The 17,309-nt window shown below is 37.3% G+C and overlaps 1 protein-coding gene and 1 long non-coding RNA gene across 3 annotated transcripts in view; one reads left to right on the top strand and one right to left on the bottom strand.

Moving 5' to 3' along the window:
• antxr1a (ANTXR cell adhesion molecule 1a) overlaps positions 1-13,042 on the bottom strand; it is a 28,797-nt gene extending 15,755 nt beyond the window's left edge. Inside the window, exons 1-10 of one of the 2 annotated variants that reach the window (XM_044111148.1) lie at positions 12,543-13,042; positions 9,794-9,865; positions 9,650-9,721; positions 8,201-8,282; positions 7,990-8,023; positions 6,715-6,794; positions 4,937-5,005; positions 3,158-3,238; positions 2,599-2,659; positions 770-868 (exon numbers count right to left, since the gene is read on the bottom strand). In XM_044111148.1, coding sequence (XP_043967083.1) covers positions 770-868; positions 2,599-2,659; positions 3,158-3,238; positions 4,937-5,005; positions 6,715-6,794; positions 7,990-8,023; positions 8,201-8,282; positions 9,650-9,721; positions 9,794-9,865; positions 12,543-12,703 — 811 coding nt within the window. In that variant the 5' untranslated portion in view covers positions 12,704-13,042. Of the gene's footprint in view, positions 1-769; positions 869-2,598; positions 2,660-3,157; positions 3,239-4,936; positions 5,006-6,714; positions 6,795-7,989; positions 8,024-8,200; positions 8,283-9,582; positions 9,722-9,793; positions 9,866-12,542 lie in introns of those variants that run through there. The other variant, XM_044111149.1, reaches the window with a different exon arrangement.
• Positions 4,960-10,049, top strand: LOC122828000. The gene is made up of 3 exons (XR_006370145.1): positions 4,960-5,012; positions 9,577-9,750; positions 9,864-10,049. It is a non-coding gene; the product is annotated as an uncharacterized LOC122828000 (long non-coding RNA).
• Positions 13,043-17,309: the final 4,267 nt, after the last annotated feature.

Raw genomic sequence — 17,309 nt, 5'->3', positions numbered from 1 at the left:
ACCGTGACCTAATTATCTTCCTTTAAAGTTTACCTCTTAGGGCCAATAAGTTCCATAAAGATTGTGTGCAAACATTCTCAAGAAGCGAATTGCCCTGAGGAAAGATGGCAGGGCGGACATAAGTAGATAGCTTCTTTGCAGGAAGCTTGCAATAAAATAATTAGTCACCAAACATAGAAAAGAGAAAATGAGCATATTTGAAAAAATACTGACCAATTATATCAACAAGAAAACATAATCTGACCAAGGCAACCGTAAAGATAGCAACAATAATTTCCTAGGATCAGGTCAAAAGGTTTATAATCCTTTGGAAGTTTAACTAGAAAAGCAGACATGTTTGAACTCCGCTGAAGGTAAACAGTTTTCTTTGCGCCTAATGCAGTAAGCGTAGCAGGACGGCTGCTTTTACTGCCATTACAGTAAGCCGCTTGTAAAGACCATGGTGGGGGGGGATCTGTTTGGATCCATGCAGACCTTTTATCTCTGTTTGCCCCGTGTGTGGTGCAGCCGTTCTTTTATCGCCTGCTCTCCCCCTTTCCTATAAAACAGCCCAAAATGTCGCCTTAAAAAGGCAATAATGCCAGTAGCAACAGTAAAGCTACTTGTTTGATCGGGAATGATTCCAGCTGTTCACATGACTCTCCAGGCTTGTTGGTCCAGCTGATTTCACTGTAAAACAACCGAGTTACCAGCTCTGTAGCTCCGGGTCACTCATCAGAGTGTGTGTGGTGTGTGTGAGAAGCATTTTGGTTGGTGATGGTTGACTTACTCTTGGTCACAGTGTCGTTGATCCGGAAGCTGCACAAAACTTTGTCGACGTTTCTGGCATGGAGGAACCCATTTCCTGTTACCACAACCTGGAATGACTCTGGTTGGAGGTCGTAAGACAGAAACGTCCAGTACGTCAATTCAACAGTGTCGATGATGGACAAATGTAATGATATTTTAGCATCCAAAAATCTACAAGTCTTAAAAGTATGACATTTTAATAGAGCACAGTTGACTTTCTACTATTTTTCCAAACAAAAAGGTTGTTTTAAAACCTATTTCTGTAACAAACTGACCACTAACCTGTATGAATGCATGTAACATTGGAGCACGACTAACTGATTTAAACAGAGAACAAATTGCTCTATTGATTTAAAATTAAAAATCAAACAGGTATAAAGTATTTTGAGTGGATGTGTAGCTATTTATTGGTGCCATAGAAAATAATGAAGTGATGTTGAAGTCTTTGCCCAAAAGTCCCTCGTGAAACAAAGGCCAGGGAAAGTCCATCGAACAGTAGGAATTGTTACCCACCAAATACAGTTTCCCCACTGGAAATACTTTTCTCCCTGAAATTCAGTACACCTCAAAAGCTAAGCGACACAAACAAAGCACATTTCATGCCACTGTCTGCAGATAGCTCCAGTGCAGTCATCAGTCAGACCAGTAAAGGAAACCACAGCCGTTGTTTGTGAGCACAAAGTCTCTCAGGTTGTCAAAAATGTTGATGCTTTATCATGGCTTTTATGCCTTACGTGTCCTCTGTCAGTATGCATACTGATGTCTATGAACTGATTTATTAAGTTAACTCAATTAAATACACTACTTTCATGTTCCTCCTACATGTTTACCTACAATGATCAGCTGCAGCAAAACATCATCTTTTTGTCAGTGTTGTAACCTAATAAATGGTAACTTGTACAACAGCATTTTAACCTTGCTTCCAACCTACACGTGAGCAAATTGCTTGAAGGGACCTTTTACAACAAGCAATATGCTGTGGTAAAAAAAAATAATGAGTACATGTGGACGTCTTGAGTTTGAGTGACATAGATTTTAAATTTTAAATAACATCCTGACAGCTCCATTACTGCAGACCACTGCCACTGCAGAGCACCCTAATAAAACAAAACAATTGTTGACACCTGTGGACCTCCATACAACAGGCTGTAGTTTTTGGTTTACAATTTTTGTCTCTAGTGGCTGTTTGCAGAACTGTGGGGAATTACAAGAAGACTGGAGTTGCCAAAGAGAGCTTTTGGGTAGCAGCCTGGATTAGTGCTACAAACCTCCGTTTTGCATATTTTTCCCTTTTCATCTCATAAGCCTTGTGTGCTCACATTTGAGGTGGAGACTTTGTTATCACACTTTCTTTCAATTACTTTTTAAAAAAATTTTTTTAACTTATTTCTCAATTTTAGATATAGAGATAAATATAATCAGCTACTATCCTGAACACAGCCAAACAGGAAGAGTTGTAAAAATACTGATAAGTGTACCAATAATATTATGTGGCTGTCAAGTTAACAGATGTTGTCAAATATAATTCAGCTTAATTTGCTTCTTTTTTACTAATATATAATATTAGAATTTTTTTTTTATTATTTGCAGTGAGAATAATTAATTGTGAGATTTGTCATTATCACTTAAAAAAAAAAAACTAAGATAAAACTAAACTTTATGATGTGCTCCATTACACCTTGTTTTCATTTAAATGTCAGAAAAAAAAGTCAGACTTTGTGAAGCTATGGGGTATGAAAGCACTCTTGAACGGGGAGTTATTAAACAGACAGAGGAAGTTAAAGAAAAGCCTCGTCTTTCCCGTCCTACCTCCTGCACATATGCTGGAAGGCTCTGCTGCCAGAATCTCGATGCAGGACCTCTTCAGAATCTGAGGAGAAAAACAGAAAACAAGCACAAGTTGTGTCTTTCAGCAATACAAGAGTTTGTTTTTCTCACACTGTAAACCAGTTTGAACTACGGGGCATTTTGAGGTTCTTGTGTAGTTACTGCTGAGCTGCAAAGGACTGGCCCACATTAATCTAGAAAGATGCACGCTGTCACCCCTAAAGAGGAAGAAGGTTGATTCATAACCCAGTGGCACACACACACACACACACACTCATTGGTAAGAAGCTGCAGCTTTCAGTTTGCTCTTAATTTGATCCAGATGTCTGCAACTGTCTGACCTTTACTGTTTCTCAAAGGAAAAAAGAAAATCTTTTCCACTTTGTTATGCATGTTCTGACGTATGATAGTTTCAAGGAATAATGGCTAACTAAATATGAGGCTAATACGAGAAGACCCGTTAAGTAAAATCATTTTGTGTTCTTGGTGTTAAAATCTGCTTTTTGTGTAAATGTGAGTGTGGCAACAGAGAGAAGCGTACCGAATCTATGACTCCTTGCAAAGCCTCAAATCCACCATTTACAGGAAAGACGTGGTCTTTACTGTCAGCAATCTTCGCCAACTAGAAATGAAACAAATCATTAAACGAATCCAAATGACAGGGGGGAGATGGTCTGGTTGCAGCTTTAGCACATTTGCTTACTCAACCAAAGATTTTGCTCTGTCAGAATTTAGTTGCCTTCCAAAAGTATTCATACCCTGTGAATATTTTCCATTTACAACCACAAACGAGAATGTATTTCATTGGGATTTTGTGACAGACCAACACAAAGAGGTGGAATATGGATCCAATTGTTATGTGAGGGAATCTGGGGTTTGTTAGAGCGCATTAGTGACCAAACAGCATCATGAAGACCAACCAGCACACCTGAGGTAAACGTTTTGTAGATGATGAAAACAGACATGCTATTAAAATAATTATTTTATGACTTGAACATGATCACAAAACATTGTTTAATAAATCATCTGAAAGTAGATTATGGGATAACTGCAAACCTGCCAAGTCACGTCTGTCTACCAAAACTGACAGACCAAGAAAGGAGCTCATAGAGAACTAGACAAAAGGCCCATGGTAACTCTGGAGGAGCTACAGAGATTCACTGTGCAAGAATATACTGACAGGAACATTGCACTCAACAAATCCTGCTTGTGGCAAAAATAAAGCAATAAGACGTTTTGCTTGCACTTTACACAATCCACATAAGAGACACAATAACATGTGGAAGAACATGTGGAAGAAGGAGCTCTGGTCACATGAGCTGTTTGGCATACATTAAAATCCATTGGGTTAAAAATACAAAACAAAAAATACTTCTCTGGAATATATTTTGAACCAAATATGTTGTGACAATTTGTTGAAAAAAATCTCCCCCATTCGAGGTTATCAGTTTAATATAAACATAATTAAGTCTCCTTCCTCTGATAAAGCATGGTGGTGGCAGCATTATGCTACTGAGATGTTTTTATTAAGATGAATGGATCGACAGTCATTGAAGTCCTAGAGGAAACCTATCAGAGGCTACAAAAGGCTGGATGAAATGATTAAGATCAAGGTATATTCATGGATTAGAATGGCCCAGTCAAAGTTCATTCTTTGAGCCTACTCAAAATCGACTAAAGATTGCAATTTTCCGTTAGCAGCAGCTTTCTATCTAATCTGAGCATATGTCATTTTCTGAAGAAGTTGGACCAAAAATATTATTCTCTAAATATGCAAAGATGAAAGAGACACATCGCAAAAAACATGATCCTGTAGTCCCTGCACCAGAACAAGCTAATGACTGAGAGGAGGGGAATATAAATGCATGCCACACTTTTCAGATTTATAAATGTCAAAAAGAAACACATGCAGTGTTTACCTTTGACCTCACAGTTATGAGCTACTTAGTGCAGGTCTGTTACACAAAATCCCAATAAAATAAATTGATGCTTGTTATTACAATGGAACAAAATGGGGAACAAATCTTGGGTTGCCAGTGTTAATAAAAATATAAAACTAGCTTGCTGAAAGAAATTGAAAAATATACAACATTGTTGTTAGAAAAAAGACTTATTGGCCTTGACACAACACATTCATTGAGCTAACAAGCATCAAATCCTGAATGCGCAATTACTTATTCTTTGCAAAAATAAAATCACTTAATTTTGATTTCCAAACTTCACATGTTTCTTTTTTGGAGACGTTGGAAGTTGCAACTCGCTTCAGGTGACGCTTTAATGTCATGGGGCAAAACAAAACAACAACTTCAAAACCACACACCTGTGTTTCATTGAAGTCCTTGACTCCAACGCAGTAAACTGTGGCACCCAGACTTCTGGAGCGGTTTGCCTGTCAGGTATGCACACAGAATCACAGTGGAAACAGGAAGAAGCGCGATGCCTGGCTTCAATTACACCTTTCACAGCATCACCCCAAACATGTTTCTAAAATAGATTTTTGCCTCTGACATGACTTTACAAGCAGTTGAGCAATACTGCTTTCCTGCATAATAACACTCAAAGGCCTAATAACATAAATGTTACACTGTTATTATCTGTCTGCCAAGCAAAAATATGTAGGTCTGATTGTTCATTTTACAGGAAATTATTACCCTGGACTTTTGCAGTTAACAGTTAGTGACATTAACTGTCATTAACTGTAATGACATTGTAATGACATCAACTGTTAAATGCTTTAGAGAACAGTTGACAGTTAATTACATCAACTATCAACTGTTTTAGAGAACAGTTAGTTGATGTAATTAACTGTTAACTGTTTTAGAGATTAACTGTTAACTGTTTTAGAGAACAGTTAATGACTTTAACTGTCATTAACTGTTAACTGTTTTAGAGAACAGTTAATGACTTTAACTGTCATTAACTGTTAACTGTTTTAGAGAACAGTTAATGACTTTAATTGTCATTAACTGTTAACTGTTTTAGAGAACAGTTAATGACTTTAACTTTCATTAACTGTTAACTGTTAATGACAGTTAAAGTCATTAACTGTTAACTGTTTTAGAGAACAGTTAATGACATCAACTGTTAACTGTTTTAGAGAACAGTTAGTTGATGTAAATAACTGTTAACTGTTTTAGAGAATAGTTAATGACTTTAACTGTCATTAACTGACAACTGTTTTAGAGAACAGTTAGTTGATGTCATCAACTGTTAACTGTTTTAGAGATTAACTGTCAACTGTTTTAGAGAACAGTTAATGACATCAACTGTTAACTGTTTTAGAGAACAGTTAATTGATGTAAATAACTGTTAACTGTTTTAGAGAACAGTTAGTTGATGTAAATAACTGTTAACTGTTTTAGAGAATAGTTAATGACTTTAACTGTCATTAACTGACAACTGTTTTAGAGAACAGTTAGTTGATGTCATCAACTGTTAACTGTTTTAGAGATTAACTGTCAACTGTTTTAGAGAACAGTTAATGACATCAACTGTTAACTGTTTTAGAGAACAGTTAATTGATGTAAATAACTGTTAACTGTTTTAGAGAACAGTTAGTTGATGTAAATAACTGTTAACTGTTTTAGAGAATAGTTAATGACTTTAACTGTCATTAACTGACAACTGTTTTAGAGAACAGTTAGTTGATGTCATCAACTGTTAACTGTTTTAGAGATTAACTGTTAACTGTTTTACAGAACAGTTAATGACATCAACTGTTAACTGTTTTAGAGAACAGTTAATTGATGTAAATAACTGTTAACTGTTTTAGAGAACACTTAACAGTTGATGACTTTAACTGTCATTAACTGTCAACTGTTAAGACCCCCCGGTAATTTCCAAGAAGCTAATTTCCAGCTAATGGGAATCTCAGATCAGCCTGGCTAGTCAACATGTATCTGTAGCAATAAAAGCAAAGAATGGAGGGACTGCTGCATGCAGAGTGCCTGCAAGTTCTAAGGAGCAGATAAATCATTAGATTCCCAGATAGCAGGGAGATCGAAAGATGATATATGTCATGGCAGCCTTTCATCTAGCTCATTTAGCGTGTCGGTCACATGCTAAAGTTGGTCATGTTCTCTGTTTTCACTGCCTCACCTCCCTCTCTGCATAGAAGAAAAAGTCCTCGAGCAGCTCTCCGTCAGTCAGAGCTATGATGACGCTGGCGGTGCGGTAACCTGTGCACAGAAGCAACCAAAAATATGTATTATTATCACGGCTCATTTTATTCTTAATATTATAGGAGAACAAATTCCGCTCAGTTGGATAGGAAGTTTCAAAACAACCCAAAGACATCCAACCCTCAGGTTGATCATAATCTAGAAGACGCTGGAACGATAATTATGTTTCTGTCCATGCAGAATCTTATCATCACCCACAACTGAGGGAGTACCAACTCTAATAAACATCTTCAAAATTACATATGAACAATCTATAGGTAAGCACGGTGGTGGCAGCATCATGCAAAGGGAGTGTTTCACGGCCAGATGCTCCAGCATGTAGCACATAGAGGATGAAATAACGCAGGAGGACTTCCAAATTATTCTTTACAGTGATCCAAAAGTGATAGAAAAATCACATTTGAGAATTATTACAAAATTGTATCACACAGCACTATGTATGGGACATTTAATTATGTATTGTGTGCGTGTATATTTGGACATATGCACATTTTTCCTATTTTAGAAAATCTAATTTAATTCCACTTTATTGTCAAAACTGTCAAGACATACACACAGTTTAAATACTGTTTCCCTAATGTCCCAAACAGCAGTGCACAAAAAATTATAAAAGTGCTATGTGAGTCCCTCACAGTGTAGTAAGTTTTGTTTTTCATAAAAATAGAAAAGGTTGGGGCGTGCTCCGGTGGTGTAGAGGGCAGCGCGGCCCACGCCTGGAGGCCCTCAGTCCTTGACGCGGCCGTCGCGGGTTTGATTCCCAGACCCGACGACATTTGCCGCATGTCTTCCCCCTTCCTGTCAGCCTACTGTTGTATAAGGGACACTAGACCCCACAAAAAGACCCCCTGGTGGGGAAAAAAAAAATAGAAAAGGTCTCAAGACTATACCTGCATAGACTGAATTATGAATTGCCGGCAACTAATTACAGCTGTGGCCAAAAATTTCAGTTATCCTGAGTTATCCTAATTCAAGAAAGAAAGTAAAAACTGTTTACCATCACTTCAGCCAGTACTTTGTTTCCACATGGGACATTTTAAAAGACAAGTCAAAATAATTTGCAGAAACTATAGGCAAAATATTTTCCAACTTCGAAGCTTTGTAAAAACTAAAAATCTGACAGCAAAACATCCTTCCTCATGCAGCTGCCACTTGGAGCCGAGTTGTGCTTCGGTTAGCTACAGATAAAACCCACCTTCTGTGTTTCCATGGTAAATCTGCTCACTGGCCTGTAAAAATAAAAGACAATCCTGCATGAAACAGTGAAGAAAGCAGTGAATAAAGTGAAGCCCCTTCCTGCTCTATGCAGGAACCATGCAGGAGCTCTGGACTGTGTGGTTCCTGTTTCTGGAGCCGTCGTAGCGATAAGGCCTGAGTTGGCTCTGAGCTGAATGCTGTTCACTCACCCGCTGGATCCCCTCATGCATATAAGTGTCTCCTCCTGGTAGAACTGCCTGGAGCTCCTCCAGACCTTTACGGATACGTTCCCTGTGCAGAAACCCAGAGGAACAGATAATGCTATCTGATCAGAAATATTGATTCTGTCAGAATTATTTATTGATTTATCGCCCCACAGAAGCCAGACACACTTAAGTTTGGTCACAGAATAATAGTTTCCATAAAAGCAGTCCTTTGAGAAAATATAAGCAATGCGTAGCAGATGTGTAAAATCCAATTAGTACATATGAGGCTTTGCAAAACTAGCAGTAAAGGTCAAACATTTGACACATTTAGACTACAGACTATTTTATTTGTGTTGTACTTAAAAATCTGAACCAAATTACAGTACTGCATTATTGTGCGGTGAAAGAACATCCACCAACTGACAGTTGTGCCTGTCTGTCTTTACAAATAGTTCGAGTCCAGTAGGACTGGATGAAAAGAGTCAGTGAAATTTTTAATTAAATGTGGACTTGGACTATGCCATTCTAACAGATTCCTGTGCTTTGACCTAAACCAGGGGTGTCAAACTCCGGTCCTCAAGGTCTGCTGTCCTGCAGTTTTTAGATGTGCCACAGGTACAAAACACTGGAATGAAGTGACTGAATTACCTCCTTCTTGTGTAGATCAGTTCTCCAGAGACCTAATTATTCTATTCAGGTGCAGCAAAGACGCATCTAAAAGTTGCAGGGCAGTGACCCTCCAGGACTGGAGTTTGACACCTGTGATCTAAACCATTCCAGTGTAAGTAGCGTTGAATGTTTGGAAACTGAGTCTCATTCCAAGACTCACGTCTTTTAGCAACCAACAGATTTTCTTCCAGGACTGTGCTTTCATTAGCTGCATTAATTTTCCCATCAACTCTCCTCCATAAACACAAAGTATGCTGAGTTCACAATGACTGGCTGTCCAGATTCTCCCATTTGATATATGAATCTCTGTAAATCCTCCAGAGATTTACAACTAATTTTATATAGTAGCACAAGGGTAAAGGAGGTTGAAGGTATACGTAAAGTACACTTTTCACATTTTTCTTTGTAAAGGCATTTAAAAACACTTGGATAAGTTTTCTTCCACTTTACAGATAGTCACCATTTTGTGTTTCTCGCAGCATTTTTGTCTACCAACATTATTTATGACGGAAGCGTTAAACCTGCGAGAAGATGGTCTGGATGCTCAGGAAATATAAATTCATGAACTGTTCACAATATGTCAAAATCAACTGATGAAATACTCGCCCCGACTGACAAAACTATCACAGCAAGCGAAAGTATCTGTCTGGATTCTCTGCTCGGCCATAAAAATCGTGTGTCATAACTATCACATCTGTCCAAATCTGCAGCTTTACTGTTTCCTTCAAGCTGTATGGCAGAGAAGCAAAGGATCATCAGCAAGTTCGGCACATCTGCTCCCACCTGTCTTCTGTCAGCCTCATCAAGATCCGTCCCTCGTTGGAGAACACAATGAAGGACATCCGCAACTGTGGGCTGAGGTGAGAAGAGCAGAAAAATAATCAGTAAATCTGACCAGCCACTTTCTCAGTGACGCTGGGCTATTACCTTATGAATTTATGTGCCAGGTGTTCAACAAAACTGTAGATTTCATTCCAGTGATTCTGCACACTTCCAGATCTGAGAAGAGAGCAGACAACTTAACGTGAGCAGAATATGCTTCAGCCTCTGTTTGAGCATCTAAGGAGTTGACAATGATGGAGGATAGTATGCAGTACCTTCAAAAAGGATTTAACAGACCTTGATGTAGTTCCTTATGTTACGTGTTTTTATTGGGATTTTACGTTTTTTTTAATCATTGCAAAGTTTTGCATAATTCTGAAGAGGGTGATAAAGTATGCATGCTTTTTAGATTAAACAAAAACATTTTAAAACGTGTGATCCATGTCACTGAATGAACACTTTGAAGAACAAATCTTCACTACAAATACAGCTGCAAGTGTTTTTCTTATGTCTACCAGCAATCAGATGCTCTGTATCAAGATTCAGTAGAGTCTAATAAGTTTTCTTGCATAATTACATTGTTTTCATCCATCCGTCTTGCCATTAGCTCTGTTCAGTTTCCTTGTCAAAGTTGAAGAAAAGCATCCCATTGGATGATGCATCTATGTTTTTGTTAGGCATTCTGATTTCCCTTTTCATTTTTTGTTCATTTGGTTTGACATTAATTACCTATCATGTTTTGTTGAAATCTTCTTTTACTTTTATTTCTCTTTGCAGTGTTTAGTAAAATACAGAAAAAGCAGCTGAATCCATTAAATTGTTCAGACCTGCTTTACCTTAAGACGAATCTATGACGCCATACTTACTTAGGCATCAGTTTCTGTAGAAAGCCTCTAAAAGCAACTGAAACATTTTTTAGTTACTGCGTAATCACTTCTCTGTCAGACGGGACATTGACTGATGGAAGCTGTCTTCTCCCCGATTAAATAATCTCACATCTGACCTTTTCACTGTCATATTGTAACTTGAGGGTTTCATTCCCTTGCACTGTGATCATGACAAAGGCTGCCGTTTCCTGTTCTGCTGGAAGAAAAGTACCATTTGGTTCGGCTCCTATGGCATTTGCGTGCTCGTCACTGCTGATTCTTATCGCGCGACCTTTCATTTAAACCATAAGGCCTTGAGTTTTCCTAATACATATTTTTCCAGTGTTACCATGACACAAGTCCCAGCTCGAGCAGCTGTGCCAAGAGGCTAAACATCTGGATAAAATGGAGAGAGGCAGAACTGACAGAGAGTAAGAAGTAGTGTCCAGGATGAAGAAGACATTGGGGGCAGATGAAGGACATCAGAGAGAAGTTCATTTGGAGAAACAATATGTTGAAATACAGGAAGAGGAGTGTTTTTAGAGAACCAGTGCCCAACTAAACTGTTGGTGTAAGCCAGCAATTTTTGTTAAATCAACAACAAAGAAACACGCAGGAAGGAAGGAGGTGGAGGGAACCCAGGCATAAACATGGAGAACATGCAGACTTGATAGGGAAAAACCTCCTGCCAAGACCTTCCTGCGGCGCTATCAACTGTGCCGCTGCGTAGCCCACCAGATGTGCATCGAGACAACTGAGATAAAGAAAATTACCGTGAGTTAAAATGGCCCAGTCAAAGTCCAGACCTAAATCCAGCTGAGAATCTGGGGCATTCCTTGAAAATAAATGTCCAAAGACGTTCTCCATCCCATCTGACTGAGCTTGTGTTACATTACAAAGAAAACGGGCCCAAATATAAAAGCCTCTAAAGCTGCAAAGTTAGCAAGAACACACTTCAAAAGACATGGAAACTCAACAAAAAGACTCAGGGGGTTGAGTCAGTTCTTTCATGAATTCTTCACGGTTTAGATTTTTACTTGTAAAACGTAAGTATTATTCGGTGTTGATCTATAACATAAAATCGGAATAAAATACCTTGAGATTTGTGAATGTAAAATCACAACTTGTGAAAAGCATTAAGGCAATAGGCAAATTGTTGACAAATGAGAAAATGCTGTATTTAGTACCCTGACTGTTTGCTATGTCTTTGGAGATGGTAAATGCTGCTGAAAAGGTTGTGACCTACGTTTGAGCACAAACTGAAATTGCTGAAACACACATGCATGTGTCTTTCAGAAACTTTACATTGACTTCCATTCATTTTCCATTTATGTCCATAACCTCACCCTGACCCTTACAGGAAATGCAACCATTGTCAGTGGATTGTCCTGAAACCTACCCTAAACTCAATTCACACCTCTGTCCTAAACCTAACCCTTAACCCTACAACAGCATTTCTTCTTATGGGCTCAGGACCCCATAAACAACAGTGGGTCCTCTTTAAATTATTTGTTGGTAAAATGGGCCTTACATGGTGAGAAATACCAAAACACACACACATGCATACACACAAAACGATGAGTCAAGTCCAAGTTAGACAAACACAGATGTCTGCGTATCAAACCCAAACAAACTAGTTATCCTAGCACCCTGGTGATTAACGAGCATTTGGAAATTTACTGCCGTGAAACTGACATGGTAGATTTAGAGCACAAAGCACAACTGGTTAAACATCACAAATCACTAACGTTAAAGGCTAATTTACTGTGCACTTTGCTGCCATGGAGAGTATAACTAGGTAACATACTTTGAGACAATATTAGCTGTGGGTAATTGGCAGTAAGACTTACATGCCCTGTCACTGGGGAGAAATGTATGTTACATTATTTATCATTCTTGTCAATTTGAGCTGGATCAGTCGACATGTGTAAACAGAAACCATTTGCTCCCCCTGTTAAGAGTACCAAGTGAAGTGTTGGCTAACTTACATGTCCAGAACAAAGTAGAGATCAAAACCTCCGAAGCATGAAGACTTTTGAGCCTGCCTTCTGTCCTGGTTTGGTCCAGCATCCACAGCAGTGAGAAGAACCAGCGTGGCACCAAACACAACTGGGAACCAGAGCCTCCTGCTCCAGCGCTGAGACATCATTCCACTTAGAAAAATTTTGTCTGATTTTAGAGAAAATCAGAAGAAAAAAGAAAAAGAAAAAGGAGAAAGGATTAATCCTTTTTGCAGATTCTTCTGTCAATCCTCCATTGATGTTTTCAGATGCAGTAATCCAAGGGGAAAGCTGTGAGTGTTGCTCAGTGTTTGAAGAGGAAGACTGAGACAAAGCAGAGGTGCTGGTGCCCCCCTCTCATCTGCAGGTTCAAGGCAGCAGGCACATGGATGAGAGAAGCTCCTCAAACTACATCTGAAGCTGCTCTTTTGTTTGTGCCATGTAGACAGAAAAACCCTCCAACCCTGGATGTGTTTGCAAAAACTTTCCATGTGTTTCTCTCTTTTTCCCTGGATCTTAGTGGGAAGAGTGAGAGGACAATGTTGTGAAAGCGCCATTATCTTCTGACTACTCCTGCCACCTAGTGGAAAGAAAAGGGCTGCTTTACACTCACAGCAGTGACCCCACAAAACAAAACTGTGTGATTTGGCACTTACCCCATGCCAATTATCTGTAATTACAGGTCCCTGGCATTGTGTAAACAACAAACCCCCAACACATCAGTGCTTTCTGCAACATTTAATTTAAATATCACCAAGCTGGAGAGGAAAAAAAAAAAACACCTGGAAGGAGTTTGAAATCGCGTGTGAAGTAACATGTAAGTGAAGTGGGAAATATATTTTAGCTGCTTGATTTTCTTATTTGTAGAATATATTTCAGAAGTTACATGAAGCTACAAGATGTCATTGAAAATGCTCAAATATAGCAGAAATAAAAACTCATGCTTGGTCTGCATATGGTTTTCTGTTTACTTACTGTCTCGTCTCGTCTCGTCGTGCCTGAAACAAAGGGTCTCTCTGATTATTGGCCATTCATTTTTATGCCTTGCTTGTGTTCAATAAACAAATACTTTTTCTCACTGCATTCCTTTGTTCATTTATAAAATTAGCAGCCAAATCTCTCAAGCTTTACACACATTTGTTGGACATGTGTTCCTTCTATATGACTTTTCCTCTTTTTTATTTGCATTGCTTGTTATAAAGGGTATTAACCAAGTGTGTGAGAGCTCTAAACAACTTTAGAGGGTTTTTTGTTTTTTTTTGCTTTCACATCAGCCATTCTGGATTAATACCACATAACATTCTCACAATTCAGAAATGATTGTGTTTTTCCTACAAGGAAACAATTCATGAAGAAAAAAGAGCATTTGTACAAACTTTATGATATGGATCAAAAATATTTTCTGTATTTAGTGGGCAGATATAAACTGGCAAATAAAAAAATAAAAGGACCGGTCCATAGTGGACTGGAGGCGGACACCAATATTCGGAGTTTCTGGTTTTTGACCTTGACTGTCTCATCATAAATCTCTCTTTTTGTTTTTCCCTCATTTTCATCCAGTCACGACACTCATCTCTGTTTTTGTGTTCCAGACATTCCAGATGTGGTTGCCAGTGCAACCACATCTAGCAGGCCCACTTCAACACCATCTCTTTGTGTCTAATAAACCTTTTGGTAACATCCCCTTGTCTTGGCTTGCTTGTTGGGTTCTGACTCATTTGCTTAAACGTTACAGGGTGTGGATATTCAATGCTGAAACACACTTACTAGGAAAAGACTAAAACATCAATAAAAAAAAAAAAAGTCAAACTGACACTTTGAACCTCACAGTCATAATGAATTTTATATGTATGTAAACTTCTGAATTTTAATATTAATTTAAAAAACTCAAAAGAATAATTTCTTTATTGTGGAATTTGACAAAAAGAAATAATATAGTTTCTGAATGAAACAAAATTAGTTTGGCCTGATTTAACGTCAGACATTGACTGAAAAAAGGAAATAAATGTGTTTTTATTCTGTTTATGTAAACTTCTGGTTTCAACTGCACATACTGTGGCTTATTTACTGCTTGTGTAAACTAAAAATATATATTTTTTGCTTTCTTTCATAGGTTTTCTTGTAAATCGAAAAATATAGCATGTTTGTATCAGTTGCATGATCAACATTGGTGTCTGTGGTATGAATTCCTATAGTTTCTTTTTTCCTTCCTTCCTTTCAAATATGCAAAGCAAGAGCTAGATTACCTAGTTTTAGCAGCTGCAACCACATTTCTGTATTTTCTTTTCTTTACTGTGAAAAACGCTGAATTTACAGAAAATGGCACATAGCATCTGTGGATATTTGTTCCCACTTTCATTACTATAAGGTTGAATTAAATTCTCCTAAATACATTTTTCAGATTCATGTCTAACTAATTCACAGAACAACTTACTTATTCACTGCAAACAGCAAATGCTTACATTGAAAGAAATACAGTGTATGGTGCTCCCTGTTTATTAGGAATGGAAAAACATATTAGATCCACAGAGATGAATGTGAAAATGCCTTTGCCGTGTCCTTTCAGCCTTTATCTGGCTGCCACTGCTAATCAATGATTTACTGAAACTGTTGTTTTTCTTTCTTGTTTTGTTTTTTTCTACATAGGAACACAACATGCAGCAAAGCAGACCTAAGTGCACCTACTTGTCTAAACACAGTTCGCATTGGACAAAAAATGATCAATGTCCCATTTTTGTTGCTGGGAATAAATTAAGTTTTTTAAACCAAAAGAGAAGACAAATTAAGCCAAATAAAATTACACTATCGTGGATCTACAGTTATTATATTTTAGTTAAATTACTTTGTTTCATTAATATATGGCACATTTATCTTACTGTTTGGTTAAAAAAATAATAATTTTCAAAAAAATTGTGTTTTTGTATCTAATGTTTTTGGCCAATGATAACTTTCAACTTGATATTTATGGCACTCCCAGCAAAAGTTTTGGACATCAGAGGTTTAATCCCTTGGCCTTCTATGTCATTGTGCCTTTTGGAGATGAAACTATCAGCCTTGAGTAAATATGTGAATCAATAGTTAGATTTCACAAGGTCAAACATCTTTTATATATGCAAACACATAACAACCATGCTGAGCTGAAATGTGTAAATTGTCACAAGGAAAAAACTTTTTCCGTAGGCATGTGAAGGTCCTCTACAAATTCAGATTAAAGGATCTTCTTAGTATTTCATAAAACCATCATTAGGATGTTTAGATAAACTGAATCAATAATTGAATTATTTTCCTACAGCAGCAAAAATGGGACAGAGCACGGATGGGTCGTCTTTCTTGTGGACAATATACTGGCATGCCTTTGGGTCAAAAACAGAAACACAATCTTCAGCGAATATTATTGGAGTTGCATACCTGAAATCAGACGGCAAGCAGAAGAAACAAGGAAATGCATGCAAATCTAACTCTTCTTTTATATTCATAAAGGATTTTTTTTTGCACGTACCCATAGCAGCATTGATTACAAGTACAATTGACATTTGCTGTTCCTCCATTTTGTCTCTTTAGGATGCCACGTCAAATCCACACCATCCTTGCAATGGGTCTGATTTTCTCTTTCTGGGAGAAACAAAACCAATATATGGGTTTGAATATTTAAAGCAAAGAAACCTTATCATAAGAACCATAAGTATTCTGTGAATGTTTCGCTTTACCGGGTGTCCTGAGTTTGAAAATGCACTGACAGTCTGACAGCGACATCAAGACACAGAGCAGCATAGCCAGCCCCGAATATTTCTTTAGATTTTAGAACACAGTGCACTTTAATGAACAACTGAATAACATTTGTATGTAAATATAATCAATCCTTTTATGTATGCATGTACATTTAGAGTTCAAGCAAACAATTCATAAAAAATGTAACAAGAGTTTTAAAAACCCTCACAAGGAATTTTCAATGCAAATTGTTAAATAAAACATACCATTGTGGCTCTGTGATTTGTCAGTTTTGACTCTGTCCAGGTAAAGAAAAATATGATGAAATCTCCTTTGGGGACTGTGTCTTTTAAATACTGCTTTTTGCAGGGACCTTTGGAATCAAACATCAATATAGGAGTATTTACTTAATTTACTGGAAGGAGTCATAGCTCTCTGGGGAAAAAAAAAAAATATATATATATATATATATATATATATATATATATATATATATATATATATATATATAGATAGATAGATAGATAGATAGATAGATAGATAGATAGATAGATAGATAGATAGATAGATAGATAGATAGATAGATAGATAGATAGATAGATAGATAGATAGATAGATAGATAGATAGATAGATAGATAGATAGATAGATAGATAGATAGATAGATAGATAGATAGATAGATAGATAGATAGAAAAATGGACAGTTTTTTGGGAGGGTTGTTCTGTTAACTGCTTGAACTCAATTTTGTGCTTCAACATTTTGGATTATTGATGTCTGTACGTGTTTAGGTGTGATTTTTTTAGATGGTGTGTGTAGAGGTGGGCAATACGGACTTGGAATTTTATCAGGATATTTTATGTTACTATTGTGATAAAAATAAATGTGATGATACATTTCTTACTTGCTTTTTAACGGGATGGCCCTTGAATTACCCTGTTCTAAATCTTTTTATGATTTTAGAGACATGTTGCTGATGATATGAATTAAAGTGAAAAGTCACACCGTTATTCTGAACAAAGAAATTAAGACAATTATTATTATTATTG

The sequence above is a fragment of the Gambusia affinis genome, linkage group LG03 (genome assembly GCF_019740435.1).
Source record: "Gambusia affinis linkage group LG03, SWU_Gaff_1.0, whole genome shotgun sequence".
In the NCBI taxonomy this organism is placed as follows: Eukaryota; Metazoa; Chordata; class Actinopteri; order Cyprinodontiformes; family Poeciliidae; genus Gambusia; species Gambusia affinis.
This window is presented reverse-complemented; position numbering and strand designations above follow the sequence as displayed.